Source organism: Gossypium raimondii, chromosome 5 (genome assembly GCF_025698545.1).
Source record: "Gossypium raimondii isolate GPD5lz chromosome 5, ASM2569854v1, whole genome shotgun sequence".
Lineage (NCBI taxonomy): Eukaryota > Viridiplantae > Streptophyta > Magnoliopsida > Malvales > Malvaceae > Gossypium > Gossypium raimondii.
Genome location: NC_068569.1, coordinates 44,515,334 through 44,537,995, shown reverse-complemented (window position 1 = coordinate 44,537,995; position 22,662 = coordinate 44,515,334). Strand labels below are relative to the sequence as shown.

The window sequence follows — 22,662 nt, the reverse complement described above, 5'->3', positions numbered from 1 at the left end:
AGTGAACATGGTACCGGATAAGTCAAAGTGGTTCACATTTATCAATTTATTCTATATAAATTTAAAGAATGTAAACCTAAAATAAACAATACCTTCAAAGTTCTCACAGTTGTATATACTTGCTCAATTCCACGCGTAAATATGAAATACTCACAAGCCCGCTCATATGTGTGCCAAGTAGGAAGCATGCTTAGAAATCTATCCCCCGCTTTAGCAGGTCCAAGAACCCCCAAATTTTCTATCTGGAAAATGAAACACACAACAAACAATATTACACAGTAGATTAAGTTAAGCAAGACATTACTTCACACTATTCTTATGAAACTCTTGAAAACTAAAATACTTCAATTTATTAAGAAGTTACCTGGTGCAATAAGTTTTTATGTGAAAGCATAACGCCTTTTGGGTTACCAGTGGTTCCACTCGTATATACAAGGGTAGCAATATCATCTGAGCCAATCACTTCATATCTGTAACCTTTTCCTGAAATCAAAGTTATCCAACTGCTATAATTCTATCAAGGAAATGGGAACTCGTAGTAACACCATATGATTTAGACAAGTTGTACGAAGTGCATAGTTAAATAAGAAGCAACATGCAAACAACCACTCTAGTATCATCATGTATGAAGAGGCTATTTAGGACTCGATGAAATTTCAGAAAAAATAAAATGTAGAGCCAAAGCAATATGGCAAGTAATCACAAAAAGAGAATTTGATTCTGCAAGAAAATGTAGTCAAACTTACTAGCATCAAGAGAATCGATAAGGGCAGCACGGTTTTCCCTTCCTAACTTCACCATCTCCTTATAACTGAATACAGGTACACCAAGTGTTTCATTGTTGGCCAGGCATGATTTCTCCCCCCAAAGTAGAACAATAAATCTCATACTTGCATTGGAACAAAATTTCCCAGCAAGACGATTGAAAAATTCTGGATTGTCAATAAGCAGCCCAACACTGCCATTACAATAACATAAAATCAGCAATTTCTGTACTACTAATCACAAGGAAGGCAGTATAGCCCTGATAATGAAACCCGAAGAAGCATTTATATCTCAGAAATTAGGAACTTGGGCTAACCCCAAGACATGAGGTTCATGTGAGTTTCCATGTGTTCTATACATTGTGAACAACAATTATCAACCCTTCTTGAATAATGATTACTTCATGAAAACATGATTATGTGCAGATTATTTTTGAACTATCAATTTAGCAGTAGATAATATTACTAATCATTAGAATTAATTATGCTTGATGAAGGGGTAAATCCCACGGGAGGAAAACCCAAGGAGCCTATGTTGTTTCACTCTTAATTTTTCTTAAAATATCCATGTCCAACACTTGTGCCTGACAGTTGCATATAGAGATAGGACTTCCAAGGACCCTCCAAAACCATGGAGAAACTAAGAAAAAAAATGACCATACTTGTGTCAAGCAAATACTTGTAAATGACACTCACACCTGAATCCAAGTAACATAGCTAGGAGACATGCATGCTGACGTAAACTAAAGTGCAAATCGATACTCAAATGCGCCAATAAACAACAATAGCAAGTATACAAAGACATCGCATGCATTATTTCAGGACATCTTTTGCTTAAAAAGCTACAAAACTAGAGTCAATTTCAAACATGAAAAATCTTTTATTTTTGAAAAAGAAAAACCACCAGAAAAGAAAAAATTGAAGTATATTACAAGAGCACTTATTCCCCAAACCTTTCTGAATGATTGTATATATGTAAAAGCTCTTTCACAGCTGATCTTGACCCTCTGACAACATTAATAGCTCCTGTTGCCATTATACCTAGGCCAAAATAAAGCAGCAAAATTATTTCAGATTTTCATAAATTCAACAACTAATAAGGCTGTAACGGAGTAAAGATAAAGTGTTCCTACACCAGATACTAATATTATATCAATTTAAAGATATAATAGTGAATAGCCTCACTACTTTCACAATAAAAACACAGTAAGTTTCTAGGCTTAAAAAGGAAGAGGCCGGCTGTCTACAGACGCAACCTTTACTGCCAACAAGAAAAAGTAAATTCATAAAACCAGACGAACGCCATCAATGGGTATAATCTAAAGCATGGAAGTTCAACAAAAATGTTTCAACAACTCTTACGTGAACTCAGTATTTCAGTATGAAACAAGTATGCCAGAGAAAACTGAATAAAATGTGGCAATAAGGCTCAACCATAAGTCATCCGGTTCTAAAAATAGATAAGAGTTTAAAATCAGGTGAACAAGTGAATTGGGTTCTCAATGAGTTGGAAGTGGCGCATCTAGAAATGAAATAGAAGATACATAGCTTGTTCTTACTATAGAGAGAATGCGTGTAAACATGGCTGCATGAGCTTTAAAAGCCGTGCATAGTTATTGACTAGAATCAAAATGCTCATGTTTTAAGTAATCAATTCAAGAGGAAGTTATTCAACTTTTCTCCCAATCTGTGTGCTAGGTCTTTCTTGTTTATATAGAACATAATATATTCATCCGTTATTAATTCTAGAGAAACAGAATTAAGTGCCTCTGGTTCAAAGAAAATAGAGGAGACTATCCAAAAAGCCCAAGTCCCATATAAACCTATAAAATAGAAATCCATAACAAGAATATATGTTGGAACATTTCAAATACTTATAGTGTTCCAATAACTATAAATAAATGGGTGTAATTAATCAAAATTATATTATTTAATTTTTGAAAAGAATTATAACTATTTAAATAATATTATTTGAATAGTTATAATATTAAATGAATAATTATGTGTTTATTTTAAAGACATTATTATTCAGAAAGACAACTATTGATGAAACATGTCTCTATGAAGAGACATGAAAATTCCTATAAATAGGAATGGAATTTCATTTGGAAAACACACCAACAAATTCTAACATTCTTTCTTTCCTTTCTTCATTTTCTAATATTATTAGATTAATCTATAAAGTATTACTGCAGAAATCCTTTGTAGAAAGTTTTTGTTATACATTGCTCAATGCGTAGTAGACTATTCTCGTCAGTGCAAAACGCAAATAGTCATTGGCTTCATTGTATCCTCGAGTTTAATTTGCTTGGAACTCATTTGCACACCGAAGATAGGTGGGGGCGAATATAACCTTAAAGATAATGACTTGATACACCCCTTGGAGCCTTATCCTATTTCTTCTTTTTCTGTTTGAGTTTCGTTTGTGTGTTCGAGATTTTCTTCACTGGAGATTTGTACTAACAATTTTAAGGTTATATCTCATGATGAGTATCACAACACATGAAAGTCGAACACTAAGGGAGTTGGCTTCCAACTTTGTCAAACTTGATCGGTTTGATGGTGGCAATTTTCGATGATGGCAGAAAAAGATGCACTTCTTATTATCAACTTTGAAGATTGCTTATGTTTTGGATACTCCAAGACCTAAAGAGAATAATAATGAATCAGTTGCTGCAACCCGAGGAAGACAAAAATGGGACAATGATGATTACATGTGTATGGGCCACATATTGAATGGTTTATCTGATGGTTTGTTCGACACCTACCAAAATGAGGTCATCGCTAAAGAATTATGGGACAAATTGGAGACAAGATACATGACCGAAGATGTTACAATAAATTTCTTGTCAGTCGTTTCAATAATTATCAAATGGTTGATGGTCGTTCTGTCATGGAACAATTCTGTGATATTGAAAAGATGTTGAATCAATTCAAACAATATGATATGAAAATGGATGAAATGATTGTTGTATTCTTCATAATAGACAAACTTTTTTGTATGAGAGTATGTTCAAGCTCAATATTATTAATAAGATTAAAATACTATTTCGCTTATATGGTTGAATCTTTTGTTTGTGGCATAATAGATTAGGTCATTTGAATTATAGAAAATTGAATGACATGTATAAATTAGATTTAATTCTTGTTTTAATATTGAAAATGCAATACATGTATGTTGGCTAAAATTACAAGAATCACTTTCCTAAGGTTAAAAGGAAAACAAAATTGTTTGATTTGATACATAGTGATTTATGTGACATGCATAATACTCCTACATTAGGTAGAAAGAAATATTTTGTTACTTTTATTGATGATTGTTCTAAATATTGTTATGTATATTTATTGCATTCAAAAGATGAAACGTTTGATAAATTTAAAGTTTATAAATCAAGTTGAACTTTAGTGTGAATCATTTATCAAGTGCTTAAGATCGGATAGAGGTGGAGAATACTATAATCCAAGTTATTTTGAATCCAATCGAATTGTCTATCAAGTTTCATTTTTACACACCACAACAAAATGGTGTAGCTGAAAGGAAAAATAGAGTCTTGACTGAAATGGTAAATTCAATGTTATCATATTCAGGTCTTGGACAAGATTTTTGGGGAGAAGTTGTTCTAACAACTTGTCATATATTGAATAGAGTTCTTAATAAGGAAGCTAAAATAACTTTTTATGAACAATGGAAGAAAAGGAAACAAAACCTTAATTATTTGAAGGTTTGGAGTTGTAGAGCTATTGTCAAAATTCCAACACCTAAACGTAAAAAGTTAGGTGAAAGAGGAATTGAATGCATATTTATAAGTTATGCACATAATATCAAGGCATATAGGTTCATGGTAATTAAACCAAATGATTCAATTTCAATTAATACTATTATTGAATCAAGAGATGCTATTTTTGATGAAAATATATTTAATTCTATATCAAGACAATTACGACCACAACAATTGATTCATTCTTCAAATGAGAATAAGATTCTATTGAAACAAATTGATAATAATAATGAATCTTGTCAAAATTAAGAAGAAGTAAGAAGATTAAAAGGTTAAAGATTTTGGACCAGATTTCATTATATTTCTTGTAGAAGGAAAATGTGAAAGTATATGCAATAAGATACCTTATTATTATAATACGGAATCTAATCCTATTACATTTAAAGAGGCAATTAAATATCAAGACTCGCTTTTGGAAAGAAGTAATAAATGATGAGATTGATTCAATAATGAGAAATCAAACTTGGATCTTAGTTGATCTTCCACCAGGTTCAAAACCAATAAATTGTAAATGGATCTTCAAAAAAAAAAAAAATAAAGGTCGATGGAACCATTGATAAATTTAAAGTAATGTTGGTAGCTAAAGGTTTTACACAAAAACAAGGTATTGATTACCTTGATATCTATGCTCCAGTAGCAAGAATTGCTACAATTAGACTCTTAATATCCCTTACCTCTATATATAATTTGGTTGTTCACCAAATGGATGTTAAAACTACATTTTTAAATGGTGAATTGGAAGAAGTGTACATGGAGCAACTAGAAGTATTTGTTGTTCCAGGACAAAAGCATAAGGTATGTAAGCTTGTTAAATCCTTATATGGGCTTAAACAAGCACCAAAACAATGGCACCAAAAGTTTGACAAGGTTGTTTTAGCTAATTGCTATAAAATAAATTAAACCGATAAGTGCATATATAGCAAATTTGAAAATGGAAAAGGTGTCATAATTTGCTTATATGTAGATAACATACTCATTTTTGGCACGTATTTGAAACAAATAGAAAACACAAAGAAATTGTTGTCAAACAACTTTGCTATGAAGGATATGAGTGTAGCAAATGTTGTTCTTGGGATTAAAATAACATGAGATGAAAGCACTATAGCTTTATCACAATCACATTACATTGAAAATATGCTTAAAAAGTTTAATCTTTTCAGCTATATACCAGCGCCTACACCCATGGATCCTCAAATAAAGTTAGTATCTAATGCTGGTAGGAAAATTGATCAATTAGAATATGCAAGTCTAAACGATTGTCTTATGTACATAATGACTTGTACAAGACCAAATATTGCATATGTTGTTGGAAAATTGAGTAAGTACACAAGTAATCCAAGTAGTCTGCATTAGTAAGCTTTGAAAAGAGTACTTAGGTACTTAAAGAAAACTATTAACAATGGATTGTGTTATAATGGATATCCTCCAGTTTTAGAAAGGCATTCGGATGTTAGTTGGATTACAAGTTTGGAAGATCATGCATCTACTAGCGGATGGATCTTCACTCTTGGTGGAGGAGTCATTTCTTGGAGTTCCAAGAAACAAACATGTATTACTGATTTCACCATGGCAGCAGAATTTATTGCATTAGCCGTTGCATCTAAAGAAGCAAAATGGTTAAGAAATTTGCTTTATGATGTATCTTTATGGCCTAAGCCAATTTCACCTATTTCTATCTGTTATGATAGTGAGGCTACTCTAGCTAAGGCATATAGTCAAATATATAATGGAAAGGCTAGCCACATTGGATTGAGACATAGTTATGTCCGATAATTAATCTCTGATGGAGTGATCACTATTAATTATGTGAGGTCAAGTGAAAATTAAGCAGATCATTTGACAAAAAGTCTTGGTAGAAATACAGAAAAAAGGACCTCAAAAGGGATGGAACTCAAGTCCATTAATTAGAGTCACCCATGATGGAAACTCAATTCAACACTTGGTATAACATCAAGTCTTGAGTTCAATGAGACAAAGTATTTCATTAGTATGTGACTGTTAGCACTATAAATAAATCCATCCTAAGATTAAAGTGTTAGGTACCCGTAATGATAAGGGAAGGATGAGTAATGTACTCTTAATGGACCCATAACATAAATATGTTAGAGTGCTAGAATTACGAGAACACTCTTGATGGGATCTACCTATATGAGTGGAAGTGTGGCCGCTTCTAGGAGCTCAAGGGCTTGGCTCTGACAGCACTCATTAAAAGAGGACATAGACACATGGCCATAATAGTGTCCCTAGATACTATGCATTGACCGATGTTGAAATCATTGTGTGAGATGTGTTCGGTTAATCAAATGGAATAGTTGGTTCAAAGCTTAGTCTACCATACAATTTCGATTAACTTTAACATGTTTTCACTAAGTGAAGGCTCAATCGTAAGATACCTTCATTTATGCAAATTGATTTCCAAAAATATCAAAATCCAAAATATTTTTAAAATGGGGAGAGATTGTTGGAACATTTTTAAATATTTATAGTGTTCCAATAACTATAAATGAATGTGTGTAATTAATCAAAATTATATTATTTAATTTTTAAAAAGAATTATAACTATTTAAATAATATTATTTGAATAGTTATAATATTAAATGAATAATTATGTGTTTATTTTAAAGACATTATTATTCAAAAGACACTTATTGATGAAAAATGTCTCTATGAAGAGACATGAAAATTCTTATAAATAAGAATGGAATTTCATTTGAAAACACACCAACAAATTCTAATATTCTTTTTTCCTTCCTTCATTTTCTAATATTATTAGATTAATCTATAAAGTATTACTGCAGAAATCCTTTGTAGAAATTGAATTTTTGTTATACATTGCTTAGTGCGTAGAGGACTATTCTCGTCAATGCAAAACGCAAATAGTCATTGACTTCATTGTATTCTCGAGGTTAATTTGTTTGGAACAGATTTGCACACCAAAGATAGATGGGGGCAAATATAACCTTAAAGATAGTGACTTGATACACGCCTTGGAGCCTTGTCCTATTTCTTCTTTTTCTGTTCGAGTTTCGTTCATGTGTTCGAGATTTTCTTCACCGGAGATTTGTACTAACAATATATATGTATTTTAAACTAGCAATGAAATGTTAACAGAAAGTTAATGGAAAATTAAAAACGATACACACCTTGATCTGCAACGAGCCACCTGCACGAATTATCAGCGAAAAGTGCATACTTCTCTTCTGGCTTTACTCCAATAACCCTTAAACCTTCGGCGAAGTCCAATATTTCCTGCTCCAACTACAATACGGAAGGAGTTGAAAATAGGCAAGTGAAAAAATATAATAACTTATTTTAGATAAATAAGTATATACAAAAAAATTATGAAAGAAATAAGGATTCAGATATTAATTTAATAAATGGGCTTCACATTTTCTACTTCAATGTGTACTCTAATTAGTTTTGTAATAACTTATAGAAGAGTAGAAGCAAAAATTTACCTGCTTATATGTCAAGGTAGAGGGTGGATCATGATATGGATCCACCAATGCTACTTGATCACCATACTTTTCTGCTGAAGACCTCCAAATGTCTGGGACTGCTTTCCATTCATCTGAGAGCGGTGCACCATTACTTGGCAGTGATGCCTTTTCTAGTAAAGGCGAACACCTTCTAATCTGCAACTCTTGTGTCTAGGACAGAAAAAAAAACATGGCTAGATGTTGAGACTACATTCTTTCTCTAACTCCACTAGAACAAGCTAAGTTACACGAGTTTGAGTGTCAGATACAGGTATGTGTCAGACATAAGTATATTGAATTTCTGAATGCTTTCCATGTATTTGGAGGGTCTTTGGAGACTCACATCCCTATACCTAGGTCTGGTTATACAACGGAAATAAGTGTCAAGAAACAAGAACTTCAAGAAAATAAAGTCATAGCAACACATGAAACAAGTATAAAATGTTTCATAAGGAAAGGAAATTTTAAGAGCTTTGTGAAGAAGCACTATAACAACCTTTTGAAAATGAGAATAACGCTACCAAGCTCAAGCAAACAATAAGAGTAATATATGTTACAGGGAGCTACATGGAAATAAAAATATTGAAGCTTGAACGGTTAAAAGTTAGGCGAGATAAAGCCAAGGAGGAGCAGGCCTATTGATAGCAATGATGCAAAAAATAAGCAATCCACATTACAAGTGAATTTTCAGTGCAACTGCACGGTCCACAAGCTGTTGCTATAAAATGAAATATAGGATTAAACCATTTACAATAGAATGCAGGTTATCGAGTGGAGTTGTCCAGCATTACCAACTTTGCCATTAAAATCAAACCCCAACTAACCTCATTGGAACATGTCTTAAATTATCCAATCCTCAATATTAGGCTATTTTACTTGCTAAAACACTTTAATGCAATTGAACTTTTTCCCCTATTACACAAACTTCAGATATTTTAATCATTTCTTTTATTAGCACCAAATGAACCTCCATTTTTTTTTGTCAAATTAGACAGGTTTTGATCTAATGGAAACTAGTTGTGATTATTGGCACTTCAATTTGTAGGATTTAATTGATGTGACAAAGCAAACCTATGCTTTGATGGAGGAGACATATACATACATATATTTTTCTTCCTCCTTCGATTCCACTTTCTTCCAACCTAAAACAATCATTTTTCAGTCAATAATTTATAAATAACCTTGACAACCGATTTGGACTTTCAAGAGTTACAAGTAAAAGAGTAGTTCATAAAAATTCTCTCTCTTAGGTATTAACCAAAATAATTAATATTCAAACATTATCTTTTGGATAGTCATGCCTTTGAATATTTTCAAACTATTTATAATTTTAAAGAATTGACTCAATGGCAAGAAGTGACAAATTAAGTATCATAATTATTAAAATTATATCTCTTGACTAATAAGCAATAATTGTAGTTATCTCTATTAAAAGAGTTAATAGGAGTGACTATCCAAAAGACATCTAAATAGATAGTTGTGTTTAGATGAACAAAAAGAAAGTTCTTATAAATAGAACTTGGAATTCAATTGAAATGAAGTTTCACTTGTTCTCCTTATATCTTCTAATACACAGAGAAAATACCATTGATTTCTCAGTTAAGTAATGATAAAATACCCTTACTATATAAAATATCAACATTATTTTAAGGTATTTTGTCAAGTCATATCTTTATATAGAAAAATAAAAATATTAAAACACATAATAAGATTTAAACCCAAGTGTCTACAATTTTCGACAGTTATATTTCATCATTCAATTAAAACCCCATTTGTTAGTTATATTAAATTTTAGTAAATATATTTATTACATAATTATATTTCTTACGGATTGTATATAGGCTGATTTGTAGGGATATGTAGCCTGATTTATAAGTTAAATATATAGGATACTTTACTTCCTATTATAGGATTCCTATACTGCTATATATACACTTACGATTGATGAATAAAATAAAAAAATTCATTCTTTTCTTCTGAAATTTACATGGTACCAGAGCCTGTTCGGTTCTGTGTTTGACTCGTCTCTGTTTCTCGACGCTATTTGCATACTTGTTTTTGGGTCAATATCGATATATGTGTGGGACTTGGCTATGACATGTTTAGTTCTCTTATGGGTAATCTGTTATTTTTTTAGCAATTATGTCTGACAAAAAGACTGAAATTGTTTCTGATATAGTTCTGGTGGTTTCAAAATTCACGGAACATAAATTAGATGGAACTAATTTTTTTTATTGGAACCATACTATTGAATTATATCTGCTCAGTATTTCTATTGTTGGTAATCTGACTGATGATCCACCTACGGATGACTCTAGATTGTCTTGGGTAAGAGAAGACGCTCGTTTGTATATACAAATTCGTAATTCTATTGATAGTGAGGTGGTTGGTCTGGTTACTCATTGTAAGACAGTGAAACAATTAATGAACTAGGACTTCAAGAAAATATATGAAGAGCTCCATATGCTGCTTCCTTTCAGTACCGATGTAGAGGTGCAACGAAATCAGTGAGAGAAGATGGCTGTTAATGAGTTTTCTAGCCAGTCTTCCGTCTGAATTTGAGACTGCCAAATCTCACATCCTTTCAGAAATTTCCAGTCTTTAAGATGCTTTTCGAAGGGTCCTCCATACAGAGAATTCATTACCTCTCCTATCTACTCAGCCTAACAGTGTTCTTATTAGTCACACTACCCCATCTGACTCGGGCGGACAACAATACAAGAGTAGTAACAACAATAAGAGCATGGGGTTGGGATCCTACAACTCTGATAAGAATGCTGAAATTCGTAAACAGGAGCAAGGAGAAATTGTATGTCACTACTATCATAAACCAAGTCATATCAAGCGGATTGTAGGAAGTTGCAGTATCAGAAAGCTCAATGTGCTCATTTTGCATCTAGTTCTAAGACCTCTGAAAAGTCTGTTACAATACCTGCAGATGAGTATGCCAGATTGACTCAGCTTCCAGAAACTGTAAAACAGTCATCCGGTTACATTACTGCCCTTGTTGAGTCAGGTAAACCCAATACATGTCTTGTTTCCTCCTCTTCAAAATGGGCCATTAATTCTGGTGCTACGGATCACATGACAGGTAATCCCAGTTTACTTTCTAACTTTCAGCCACATAAATCTATCACTCTTGTTACCTTAGCCGATGGTTCAATATCCAGTGTCATTGGGTCTGGAACCACTAATCCCACATCATCTCTCCATTTATCATCTGTTCTGAGTCTACCACAACTATCTTTTAATCTGATTTCTGGTAGCAAATTTAATCGTGCCCTTAATTGTTGTGTCGTATTTTTTCCTGATTATTGTTTATTTCAGGATCTCATGACAAAGAAGATTATTGGTAAGGGACATGAGTCTGATGGTCTCTACATTCTTGATGCCCAGAAACCAGAGTCTATAGTCTGTGTTGGAACAATCACTCCTTTTGAAGAACATTGTCGATTGGTCCTCCTTCACTTTCTACTTTGTCAGTTTTCAAACATTACTTCTTTAGAGTGTTAGTCTTGTCAGTTTGCTAAACATCATCATCTTAGTTTTAGTTCTAGAGTCAATAAGCGAATCACTGCTCTCTTTGTACATTCTGATGTTTGGGACCCTTATACAGTTACCTCTAAAACTGGTTTCAGATATTTTGCTACATTTGTTGATGACTATTTTAGAATGACATGGCTTTATTTGATTAAAAATCGCTCAAAATTATTCTCATTTTTCTTCCTTTTGTGCTGAAATTCAAACCCAATTTGGTAAACCTGTACAAATTTTATGGAGCGATAATGCTAAAGAATATGTTTATGGAAATTTTCAAAAATACATGCTTGAGCAGGGTATTCTCCATCAGACTTCTTGTGTTGACACCTTTCTCAAAATGGGGCTGCTGAGAGAAAGAAGAAACATCTTCTTGAAAGAGCTTTGTTATTTCAGAGCAGGTTCATAATGCTTCTGGGATGATGTTGTGTCTACTGCTTGTTTTCTAATTAATCATATGTCTTCCTCTGTTTTGTTTGGTAATTCTCCTTTCCATACTCTATTTCCAAATAAACAATTGTTTCTTATAGCACCAAAGATATTCGGTTATACTTGTTTTGTTCGGGGTGTTCGTCCTTAAGTTACAAAACTTGATCCTAAGTCCTTATAATGTATGTTTTGGGGATATTCCCATGTACAAAAAGGGTATCGTAGTTATTGTCCTTATAATGTATGTTTTGGAGAAATTCCCATGTACAAAAAGGGTATCGTAGTTATTGTCCAAGTCTTGGTAAGTATCTTGTGTCTGCCAATGTTAGTTTTTTGGAACAAACACCATTATCTTCAAGTACTGTGAGTCAGGGAGAGGATGATTTGTTAATCTATAATATCATACCAAATTTGGGTTTGCCTCCCTCTACACCAATTAAGCCTCCCATCAAACGCACCTACTCGTGTCGCCCACATCCGCTTAGTTCTGACTTGATTCTCAAGTCTTTAGAATCATGTCCTGATGAACAAGTATCTTTGTCATCAGATCCGACGACCACAAATGATCTTGATCTTCCCATTGCTCTTCGAAAAAGGTAAACATACATGTACATATCTAATATCTTCAGTTGTTTCCTACAATCATTTGTCTTCCTCTTCTTGTGCTTTTCTTACATAGATAATGTTTCTGTACCTAAAACTGTTCGAGAGACATTAGATCATCCTAGATGGCGTAATGCTATGATTGAGGAAATGAATGCTCTAGATGTTAATGGTACCTGCACTTTGGCTACCGTACCTGTTGGTAAACAATCTATTGGATGTAAATGGGCATTTACTGTCAAAATTAATCATGATGACTCCATTTCTCGATGAAAAGCTAGACTTGTTGCTAAAGGATATGCTCAGGCTTATGGAGTGGACTATCATGATACATTTTCTCCTGTTGCTAAACTTGTTTCTGTCAGGTTATTTATCTCCTTTGCAACAACTTCTGACTGGCCTCTGCAACAATTAGACATAAAAAAATGTCTTTCTTCATGGTGATCTTCAGGAGGAGGTATATACGAAGCAACCACCTGGTTTTGTTGATCAGGGGGGAGTATGGGAAAGTATGTTGTCTGCAAAAATCCCTATATGACTTGAAATAGAGTCTTCGGGATTGATTTGGAAAATTTAACCAGGCTGTTGAGAAGTTTGGGATGCAGAAGAGCAAGTCAGATAGGCATTATACTGTTAGATGTATATGTGGATGATATTGTAATCACTAGTAGAGTCACTAGAGGAATTTCATCTCTTAAGTCCTTTCTTCATACTCAATTTCATACCAAAGACTTGGGATGTTAAAGTATTTCTTGGGAGTTGAAGTTAGCGGGAGTAAGAAAGGAATCTTCCTATCTCAAAGGAAGTATGTGCTTGATTTATTGTCAGAGTCGGGAAAATTGGCTGCTAAACCATGTAGTACTTCAATGCTCCTAATTTACAATTAACCAAAGAAGGTGAATTATTTGCATATCTTGAGAGGTACAGAAGACTTATTGGAAAGTTGAATTATCTTACTGTGACACATCCTGATATTGCTTATTCGTTAAGTGTGCTGAATCAATATATGTCATCACAAACTGCTGATTATTGGAAGGCGGTAGAACAAGTTCTGCACTATTTAAAAGGTGCTCCTGAACGTGGAATCCTATATGAAAATCATGGTCATACTAGGATCGAATGTTTTACAGATTCTAATTGGGTAGGATGTAAGGAAGATAGAAGATCTACTTCAGGATATTGTGTGTTTCTTGGGGGAAATTTGATTTCATAGAAGAGTAAGAAACAGAATGTAGTATCACGATCGGATGCAAAAGCTGAATACAGAGCTATAGCCAAGTCTGTGTGTGAAGTCATGTGGGTATATTAGCTCCTCAATGAAGTAGGAATTAAGGTCTCAGTACCTGCAAAGTTATGGTGTGATAATCAAACTGCACTTCATATTGCACTTCATATTGCTTCCAATCCAATCTCATGAACAAACGAAACATATTAAGATTGATTGTCATTTCATTAGTGAAAAGATTCAACAGGGTTTGATTACTACAGGTTATGTGAAAACTACAGAACAATTAGGTGATATAGTCACAAAAGCTTTTAACAGGGTCCGGATTGATTATCATGTAACAAGTTGGGCATGATTAATATACGTAGAAAGGAGCCAAATTAGTTTGTCTATATTAGGAAATTACTCATAGGCTGTAATCTTGTAGATTAGGATTTATTATTTAGTTTCCTAAGAAATATAAGATCAGTCATTAATTGATTCCTAATTAGTTGCTTTCCTAGTTTATTAAGATTTCTAGTTTTGTGGGATTGTCCTATTATCTTTCCTAAAATAATGGATTGAAATGTTAGTCATCCTAATATAAGCATTAGGTTGTATTTCCTTGATAAAATAAGAATTTTTTACTTCACCAAAATTTCTCATGACATCAGAGCTAGGCTCTAAAGCTTAATACGGCATGGATACACAAACCATTTTCTCCTCAGAAGTCAATTCCAGACCCAAGAAAAATCCCTCAGCCAAAAACTATGAAAATTTCTAAACCAATATCATCAAAATACATCAAGGTACATTTTCATCTGCTCATATTGCAACAACTAGAAAATTAAGACCATGGATAGTTGATTCTAAAGCTTCGGATCACATGATCGAAGATATCAATGTCTTCCACAAGTTCAATCCATATTCAAGCACCATATTCTCTCGTCAGTCCTTTATGTTCCTTAGTTTGCAATCTGATTTCTATTAGTAAACTCACTTGTGACTTAAACAGTGTGACTAAATTTTATCCAAATCTTTGTGAAATTCAGGCAACGGATTCAGGGAACGTGATTGGTAGTGTTGAAATGTATGGTGGTCTCTACTTGCTCAAAAGGAACTCTCCACTATATGGACAAGTTTATTCAAGTTGTGTTACCGAGTCTGTTTCTAACTCTTTCTCTAATTATGTTTCTGTTTCAAATGAGAATCAAGTCATGTTATGGCACTCCCGCTTTGGTCACCCAAATTTTGTATACCTTTAAAATTGCTTCCTCATTTGTTCATCAATAAAAATTCAAAATTTTTTCATTATGAAATATGTCAACTTGCAAAACCTATCCTAGCATTCAATATAAGCTTTCACATCCATTCTTTATAATTCATAGTGACATTTGGGGACCCTTACGAGTGAAAAATATTAATGAAGAAATCTTTCATAGACGATCATACTAGAACCACTTAGGTATTCCTTATGAAAGAAAAATCTGAAATTAGGGAAATCTTCAAGTCATTTTATTCCATGATTCACACCCAGTTCAAAGGCAAAATTTAGATTCTTAATACTGATAATGGCAGGGAGTATTTTACATCATTCTTGGGTATTCATTTCATAACACAAGGAATTATTCATGTGAGTTCTTGTGTTGACACCCCTCAACAAAATGTGATAGCTGAGAGAAAAAATAAACACTTACTTTAGGTAGCTAGATCACTCATGTTTACTAATCATGTACTTAAACACTTCTGGGGTGAAACCATCCTTACTGTCACCTAACTCATCAATAGAATTCCTAGTCTAGTGCTACAATTTTAGAGACCTCATGAAGTCCTCCTACAAGTCTTCCCTCATGCTAAATCCTTTTCTTTTGATCTTCCACTCAGAGTCTTTGGTTGTTCAACATTTGTTCACTTGCACCAACAACATTGAACCAAACTTGATCCCAAATCAATAAAATTCATTTTCCTAGGATATTCTTCTAATAAAAAAAGGGTACAAGTGTTACTCACATCTTACTCGAAAGATGTAGTCACTTTTTTGAACACCAATCCTATTTGTCCAAATCTGAAATTCAAGGGAGAACTTGAGGGAATTTCAGCTTTGGGACATTCTTCAAGACACTCAATCCGTGTATATTTCACCCCAAAGTGTCAATTTGGCATCCTTACCCTCTTTCAAGCTCTCTAATATCTTATCTCTTCTAAGTCTTCAAAATCCGAATCCCAATTCCACATCAAGTCCAAACGACACACCATCCGAGTCTCAGTTCCATGAGTCCACTCAACCACAGCTTGGTGTAAATCATCAAGAACTTCGTGTCTATTCTGAGAGGAGACGACCTACTAAAAATCTAGAGAACGACACTCAAATCAGAGATTGTCAAGAACTAGAACAGGAGCCTCCTGCTTCAGAATTTCACAAAAGTATGGATTCTTCAACTCGTGAGTCTTTGTTCTTTTTATTGATGATTCTGATTAGCCACCTATTACTCAAAGAAAGGGTGTCTGAACATGTACAGACCATCTTATTGAGAAATATGTGGCATATGAAAATTGTTGCCATCATATAAATCATATATTTCAGTTATTGACAGTATACAGATACCAAATTCAATTCAAGAAGCTTTGAAAAATCCAACATGGAAGAAGGCTATCGAGGAAGAAATTAGAGCTCTAGATAGAAATGGAACCTGGAGTTTTACAGAGGTACCTCAAAGAAAGAAGCCAGTGGGTTGCAAGTGGATATTTATAGTTAAGTATAAAGCATATGGAAGTATCGAGAGGTTTAAAGCCAGGCTGGTGGCAAAGGGCTTTACTCAGTCATATGAAACCGATTATCAGGAAACCTTTGCACCTGTTGCCAAGTTAAACACGGTTCGAGTACTGTTGTCACTAGCAGTAGATAAAGATTAGCCCTTGTACCAGCTAGACATAAAAAATGCCTTTTAGAACAAAGATCTTGAAGAAGACGTTTACATGGAAATACCTCTGGGTCTAGAAACCTTCTCTAACAACCATCAAGTGTGTAAGCTAAAGAAGTCATTGTATGGGCTAAAACAATCACCTCGTGTCTGGTTTAATAGGTTTTCCAAAACAGTAGTCACAAATGGATACAATCAATGCCAGGCAGATCATTCCTTATTTGTGAAATCCTCATCAAAAGGTAGAATTGTTATTCTCATTGTCAACATCAACGACATCATTCTAACTAGAGATGCCTCAAAGGAAATTATCAAACTCAAAAGATTACTTGCTATTGAGTTTGAAATTAAAGATCTTAGCACTCTTAGATATTTCCTAGGCATGGTTGGGTGTAACCTACAGAGACGCCTATGGACCCCAACCTAAAGTTAAGGAAAAATGAGAGTATACCAGTGGATAAATGGCAGTATCAAAGACTAGTGGGCAAGTTGATCTATCTCTCATACACAAGGCTAGACATTGCATTCTCAGTAAGTGTTGTTAGCCAGCACATGAATAATCCGCATGAGGAACATTTAGAAGTTGGGAATCAGATTCTCAGATACCTAAAGATGACACCAGGTCATGGTTTACTCTTCAAAAATAGTGAAATTCATGAGATAGAGGTTTACACCAACACAAGTTGGGCTAGAGAATTGACTGAAATAAGATCCACAAGTAGTTACTACACCTTTGTTTGGGGCAATCTTGTTACATGGAGAAGCAAAAAGCAGTCAGTGGCGTCAAGAAGTAGTGAAGAGCCAGAATATCGTGCTCTTGCTTTGGGAATTTGCGAAGGAATGTGGATTCAGAGATTACTAAGGGAATTGAAAGTCGATTTTAAGGACCAAATAAAAATATACAGTGACACTCAATCCGCCATGAGCATTGCTAAAAATCCAATACACCACAACAAGACCAAACATGAGGAAATTGACAGACATTTCATTTCAGAGAAGATCAACAATGGAATAGTCTAACTAAGCTATATCCCTATTCAACTGTAATTTGCTGACATTCTCACCAAGCTCTTCCAAGAATCAGCTTCGATGAATTCAACTCGAAGATGGGATTGCATAACATATACACCCTAGCTTGAGGGGGAGTGTAGAAAGGAGCCGAATTAGTTTTATATATTAGGAAATTACTCATAGGCTGTAATCTGGTAGATTAGGCTTTATTATTTAATTTCCTAAGAAATATAGTATAAGTCATTAATTTATTCCTAATTAGTTGCTTTCCTAATTTATTAAGATTCCTAACTTTATGGGATTGTCCTATTATCTTTCCTAGAATAAAGGGTTGAAATGTCAGTCATCCTAATATAAGTATTAGGCTATATTTCCTTGATAAAATAAGAATTTTTCCTTCACCAAAATTTCTCAATATCTATGCTCCAACTTGAGGAGGAATGTTACAGATTGTATATAGGTTGATTTGTTGGGATTAGATAGTTGATATGTAGGTTAAATGATAGGAATTAAAGTGCTGGTTTATTGTAAATTATATAGGATATTTTACTTCATATTATAAGATTTCTATAATGCTATATATACCCTTACGATTGATAAATAAAATACAAGAAATTCATTCTTTTCTTCTGAAATTTACAATATTTTTCATCCATGTGGGTGTGCCGTAATCTAATAATTTCTTTAAACAAATTTATAATCCTATTGTGCATTGTTTAGATAATTGTTTTTATCCATGCAAAATGTAAAACGTTATTGGTTTCCTTGTATGTTCAAGACTCCCTTTATTGCATACCAGTATATACAAAGTTGGTCAAAGAATTCATGTTGGGCTTTATGGTCTAATGGTTAAGGGTGTTCACCCCCCAGATGTAACGTGAGTTCAAATCGTGTTTGTTATTCGGGCTTTAAATAAAAATTAAAAATATATCATTTTTAAAAAAAACAAGTAAAAATTGTTGATACATTCACTAATCACATTTAAAATATTAAAAAAATACAATCAATTTTCATAAAAATTGTACAAAAGTTCTTTAGAAAAGAAAAATACTCAACAATAGCATATTCAGATATTTGCCACATTTGATTGTAGTTGTGACCATAAATATTAAAGATTAAATTCAAATATTTTACTGCAATATATGCTCATGTTAATTTTAGATATCCACTTCTCTTTTAAAAAATTTATTTGTGAATTAAGATATTGATTTAGAGACAAATAATTTGTCTAAAAACAATTGAAATAATTAAAAATATTATATAATTGAAATAACATTAATTCCATTATTTGAATAATTTGAAAATTTAAACGAATCCAAATTTATCACCTAAAAATATCTATTAATTATAAATTTAGATTGATTGAATTATAAGTCAATTATTGCATGTGGTATCATTCCAAGGGACAGGAATCATGTTCAAGTTCTAGTAAATGTGATTTAAAAATTATTAAAATATTAAAATATCTAATATTTTTAAAATTTTAGTAAATTTTTTATATTTTAATTTTATAATTTTAATAATTTTTAATATTTTTATATTTTTATTTTTAAAGAATTTTAATTTCTTTTCTAATGATGACATCACTGTGACGACATTATATGACACGAGACAACATATGATTGTTAGATATCTCATTCGTTAGTTTTAACATCTAAAGGACTAAACTGAAAATATTTGATAATAATAGAGATCAAAGTAGGCCAAAAAATTTAAGAACTAAAATGGAAAAACGATATACTTTAACGACAAAAGTGCATATTAAGCCTAAACAAAAATTAGATAATGGCTAATCTTTTTAACTTAAAATTTAAGGCTTATTTTAAGCCTAAAAATAAAATTAGATAATTGCAAATCTTTTAACTTAAAAGTTAAGGATTATTTTTCCAATAAGCCTTCGAATTTTTTCAAAAAAATCAATTAAGTCCCTCTAACTTTGTGCACCAACTAAAGCCTAAGAACTCACAATTTTGACCAATAAGACCTTTTAACAAATGTTGACCGTTATAAAAAATTTCAAAAATATTAAAAATATTTTTAAATTACTTTAAAAATAAGTATACAAGGAATCCACACGCATAGCTGTCTTGCCCAGATACATTTAGAATTATAAAAAAATTAAAAAATAAGAAAAGTCATGAAATTAATTATAAATATTATTAGAAATTAATTAAAATTTATAAAATTTATAAAATTTATAAAAAAATAATTTATAAACAAACATCAACAACTTATATCATAAAATCAATATTAACAATTTCTTTGTTATATTTTTCCTCTCATTTCTTTTTTCAATTTGTGCAAGTTATAGTCAAATTATTTAATCAATATGAGGAAACATTTTTTATAATTTTTTTAAAATTTATGGTTTTAGATTAATGTCTAAGATTTTATAAATTTTTTATGGTTTCTAATCAATTATTTTTATAAATTTTATGGTTATTAATTAATTTTTATTAATTTTATAAATTTTAATAATTTTAATGATTTTTTATTATTTTTTATGTTATTTATAATTTTAGAATAAATATGTATAAATGATTGTTCAGATTCTATGGGAGAATACCTCTATTCGGCCCAAATAGTGGATCTCGTTCCAACAAGGAACAAAGACTCGTCCCGACGACGCAATTGTCTTAACTTCCTGACGAGCAGAGAAGCAGCGTCACGACGACGCGACATCCAATCCAAATTTTTGACTTTATTATTCCTAGTTAAATTCTGTTTCAGTTTCCCATTTAAACTATAATTAATCTAGAGGTATTCTAGTCATATTATAATATAAATTTTAATTTATAAATAGGTCACAATTATTCTAAGTTAGACATACAACAAAATATTGAGATTGAGAGAATTTTGTTCTTTGTTTTTGAAAGGTTTGTTCTCGTGGGTTTTGGATTTTCCTTTGATTCTCTCTCTTGTACTCATTATTTATTATAGTGGAATATCTTTTTACCCGTGATTTTTTATCTTCAATTGAGGAGTTTTTTCACGTAAATTTCCGTATTGATTTTTTCAGTTCTTATTTTCTTCACTTTGTTCATTACTTACTTGGGTTTATCACTAACAAATTCAAATAAAAGACAACTATTTATCCAAGTTCAGTGACGAACTTACTTTTTAAAAGAATTTTTTATTTTTACTGGTGTGGCATTTTTTAATGATCATGTAGAAATTGCTGTTTGTTTTTAATAGTCAACGTTGGTCAAAGATCTCATTGAATAAAATTGTGAGTGTAAAAAATTAGAAAAGTATAATTGATATTTTTTTTTTAAGTTTGAAGGTTTATTTTCCTAATAAGCCAAAAATTAAAAACTTAGCAGACCGAAATTAATAAATTTAGACCAAAACCGAGCCGAATGGTATAGTTGTAATGCTTTCTCGGTCTTTTCTGAGCCCTACCGTCCAACCAATTAACTCAACTCCGAACTACAATTACTCATTACCGGACAAACAATATCGTCAATTCCAAAACCATTTGACTAAAATATATATAATACCAAAAATAAAATAAAGCCAACTTGCAGGAAAAGAACATTGAATGAACAGTTGAACACATCCAAAAACCCAACCCATCACAGATCCCCGATGATCCCATAAAAATAAAGTACAGAATTCCGAAGAAACTCACCTTGGAATCACAGAAAACTCGAAATTTCGATCCTCGGGAGACCCGGAACTTGGCGCTGGAGAGCTGCTTGATATCCAAAGTTTTGGAGCACTGCAATTTAGAACCCGAGAAAAGAAACTGAAAAGACCTCGATTTATCTAAACAAACCGGCGACAACATGATCGCCTTTCTATTTTCAGAAGAAGAACAGCAAGAAGGCGAAGAAGATATTTTGATCGGAGCCCCCAACATTTTTGAAAAAAGCGAAAGCAAAGGGAGTGAAGTGATGTGGCGGTGGTAGGTGAGAGGAGCAAGTGCGGGGGATCACGAAGTATCCTGAAGATGCTGAAGTTGAAGAAACATTAACGTGATATATAGAAATCATAGGGAATTGAGATGATGCAAACAAATTAAAAATTATATACACGACAAAACGGCCCACTTACTTATACTACTGACACTGACATTTGCATTTTTATCTTTAAAACCCAGTTTGCTTGCGTGACATTATTATTGGTGTTTGATTATTAACGCAGTGCTTTTTTAGGGCAATTTATAGAAAAAAATCTTTTTTTTTAAATTATTGAAATGGGTCAATTATTTAATTATTTATCAGAATAGTTCATTTTCCGAAAAATCGCGTTTATGTCAGTGCGATTTCAGGGGACGCGCCAGGAAATCGCGGTCACGTCAGCGTGATTTGCTAACATGACAGCAAATCGCGCTAACGTGATCGCGACTTGCCCCGCGCGTGAACAGTGCTCCAACGGTCCCAACGGTAAAAAAAACTATAAATACCCCCATCCTTTTTTTTCACAAACTAATCCTCTCTCAAATTTTCTCTCAATTTCCTTCAAAAATTCTCTTAAATCCATATTTAATTTCAATTTTCTCTCAAGTTTCTCTTAAGTTTCTCCTAACTCCTTTTTTTTAAATAATTTTAAAAATATTTTTTAAAATTTTTTTAAACCATAAAAATTTGTACGATTTCAGCAATTGCCAGAGAATTGACTCGTCTTGATAAGCATCACATATCGGTGGAACAAATGAAAATGGTAAGTATTAAATTTAATTTTTAAATATCATTTAAGAATTTTTTATTTATGCATTTTTAGATAATTATTAATTCTTTATTTGTTATAAAAGTCTGTAGATCGGGTATTGAAATGCAATATCCGGAATATGCATGCTCCTCCATCACCGTTGGTAGATAACTACTTGCAGGAAGCGGGTTTTTGGCACGTGGCGACAGTAGGCCGGGGATGCAATGTGGACCCGAAACTAATCAGTGCGTTGATCGAGAGGTAGAGACCCGAGACGCACAC

At 32.6% G+C, this 22,662-nt stretch overlaps 1 protein-coding gene across 1 annotated transcript in view; it reads right to left on the bottom strand.

Moving 5' to 3' along the window:
* Positions 1 to 21,730, bottom strand: part of LOC105766178 (probable acyl-activating enzyme 16, chloroplastic) — a 35,159-nt gene extending 13,429 nt beyond the window's left edge. Inside the window, exons 1-7 of the mRNA XM_012585527.2 lie at positions 21,359 to 21,730; positions 8,002 to 8,193; positions 7,687 to 7,801; positions 1,718 to 1,805; positions 747 to 958; positions 365 to 483; positions 93 to 242 (exon numbers count right to left, since the gene is read on the bottom strand). Coding sequence (XP_012440981.1) covers positions 93 to 242; positions 365 to 483; positions 747 to 958; positions 1,718 to 1,805; positions 7,687 to 7,801; positions 8,002 to 8,193; positions 21,359 to 21,589 — 1,107 coding nt within the window. The 5' untranslated portion in view covers positions 21,590 to 21,730. The remainder of the gene's footprint in view (positions 1 to 92; positions 243 to 364; positions 484 to 746; positions 959 to 1,717; positions 1,806 to 7,686; positions 7,802 to 8,001; positions 8,194 to 21,358) is intronic.
* Positions 21,731 to 22,662: the final 932 nt, after the last annotated feature.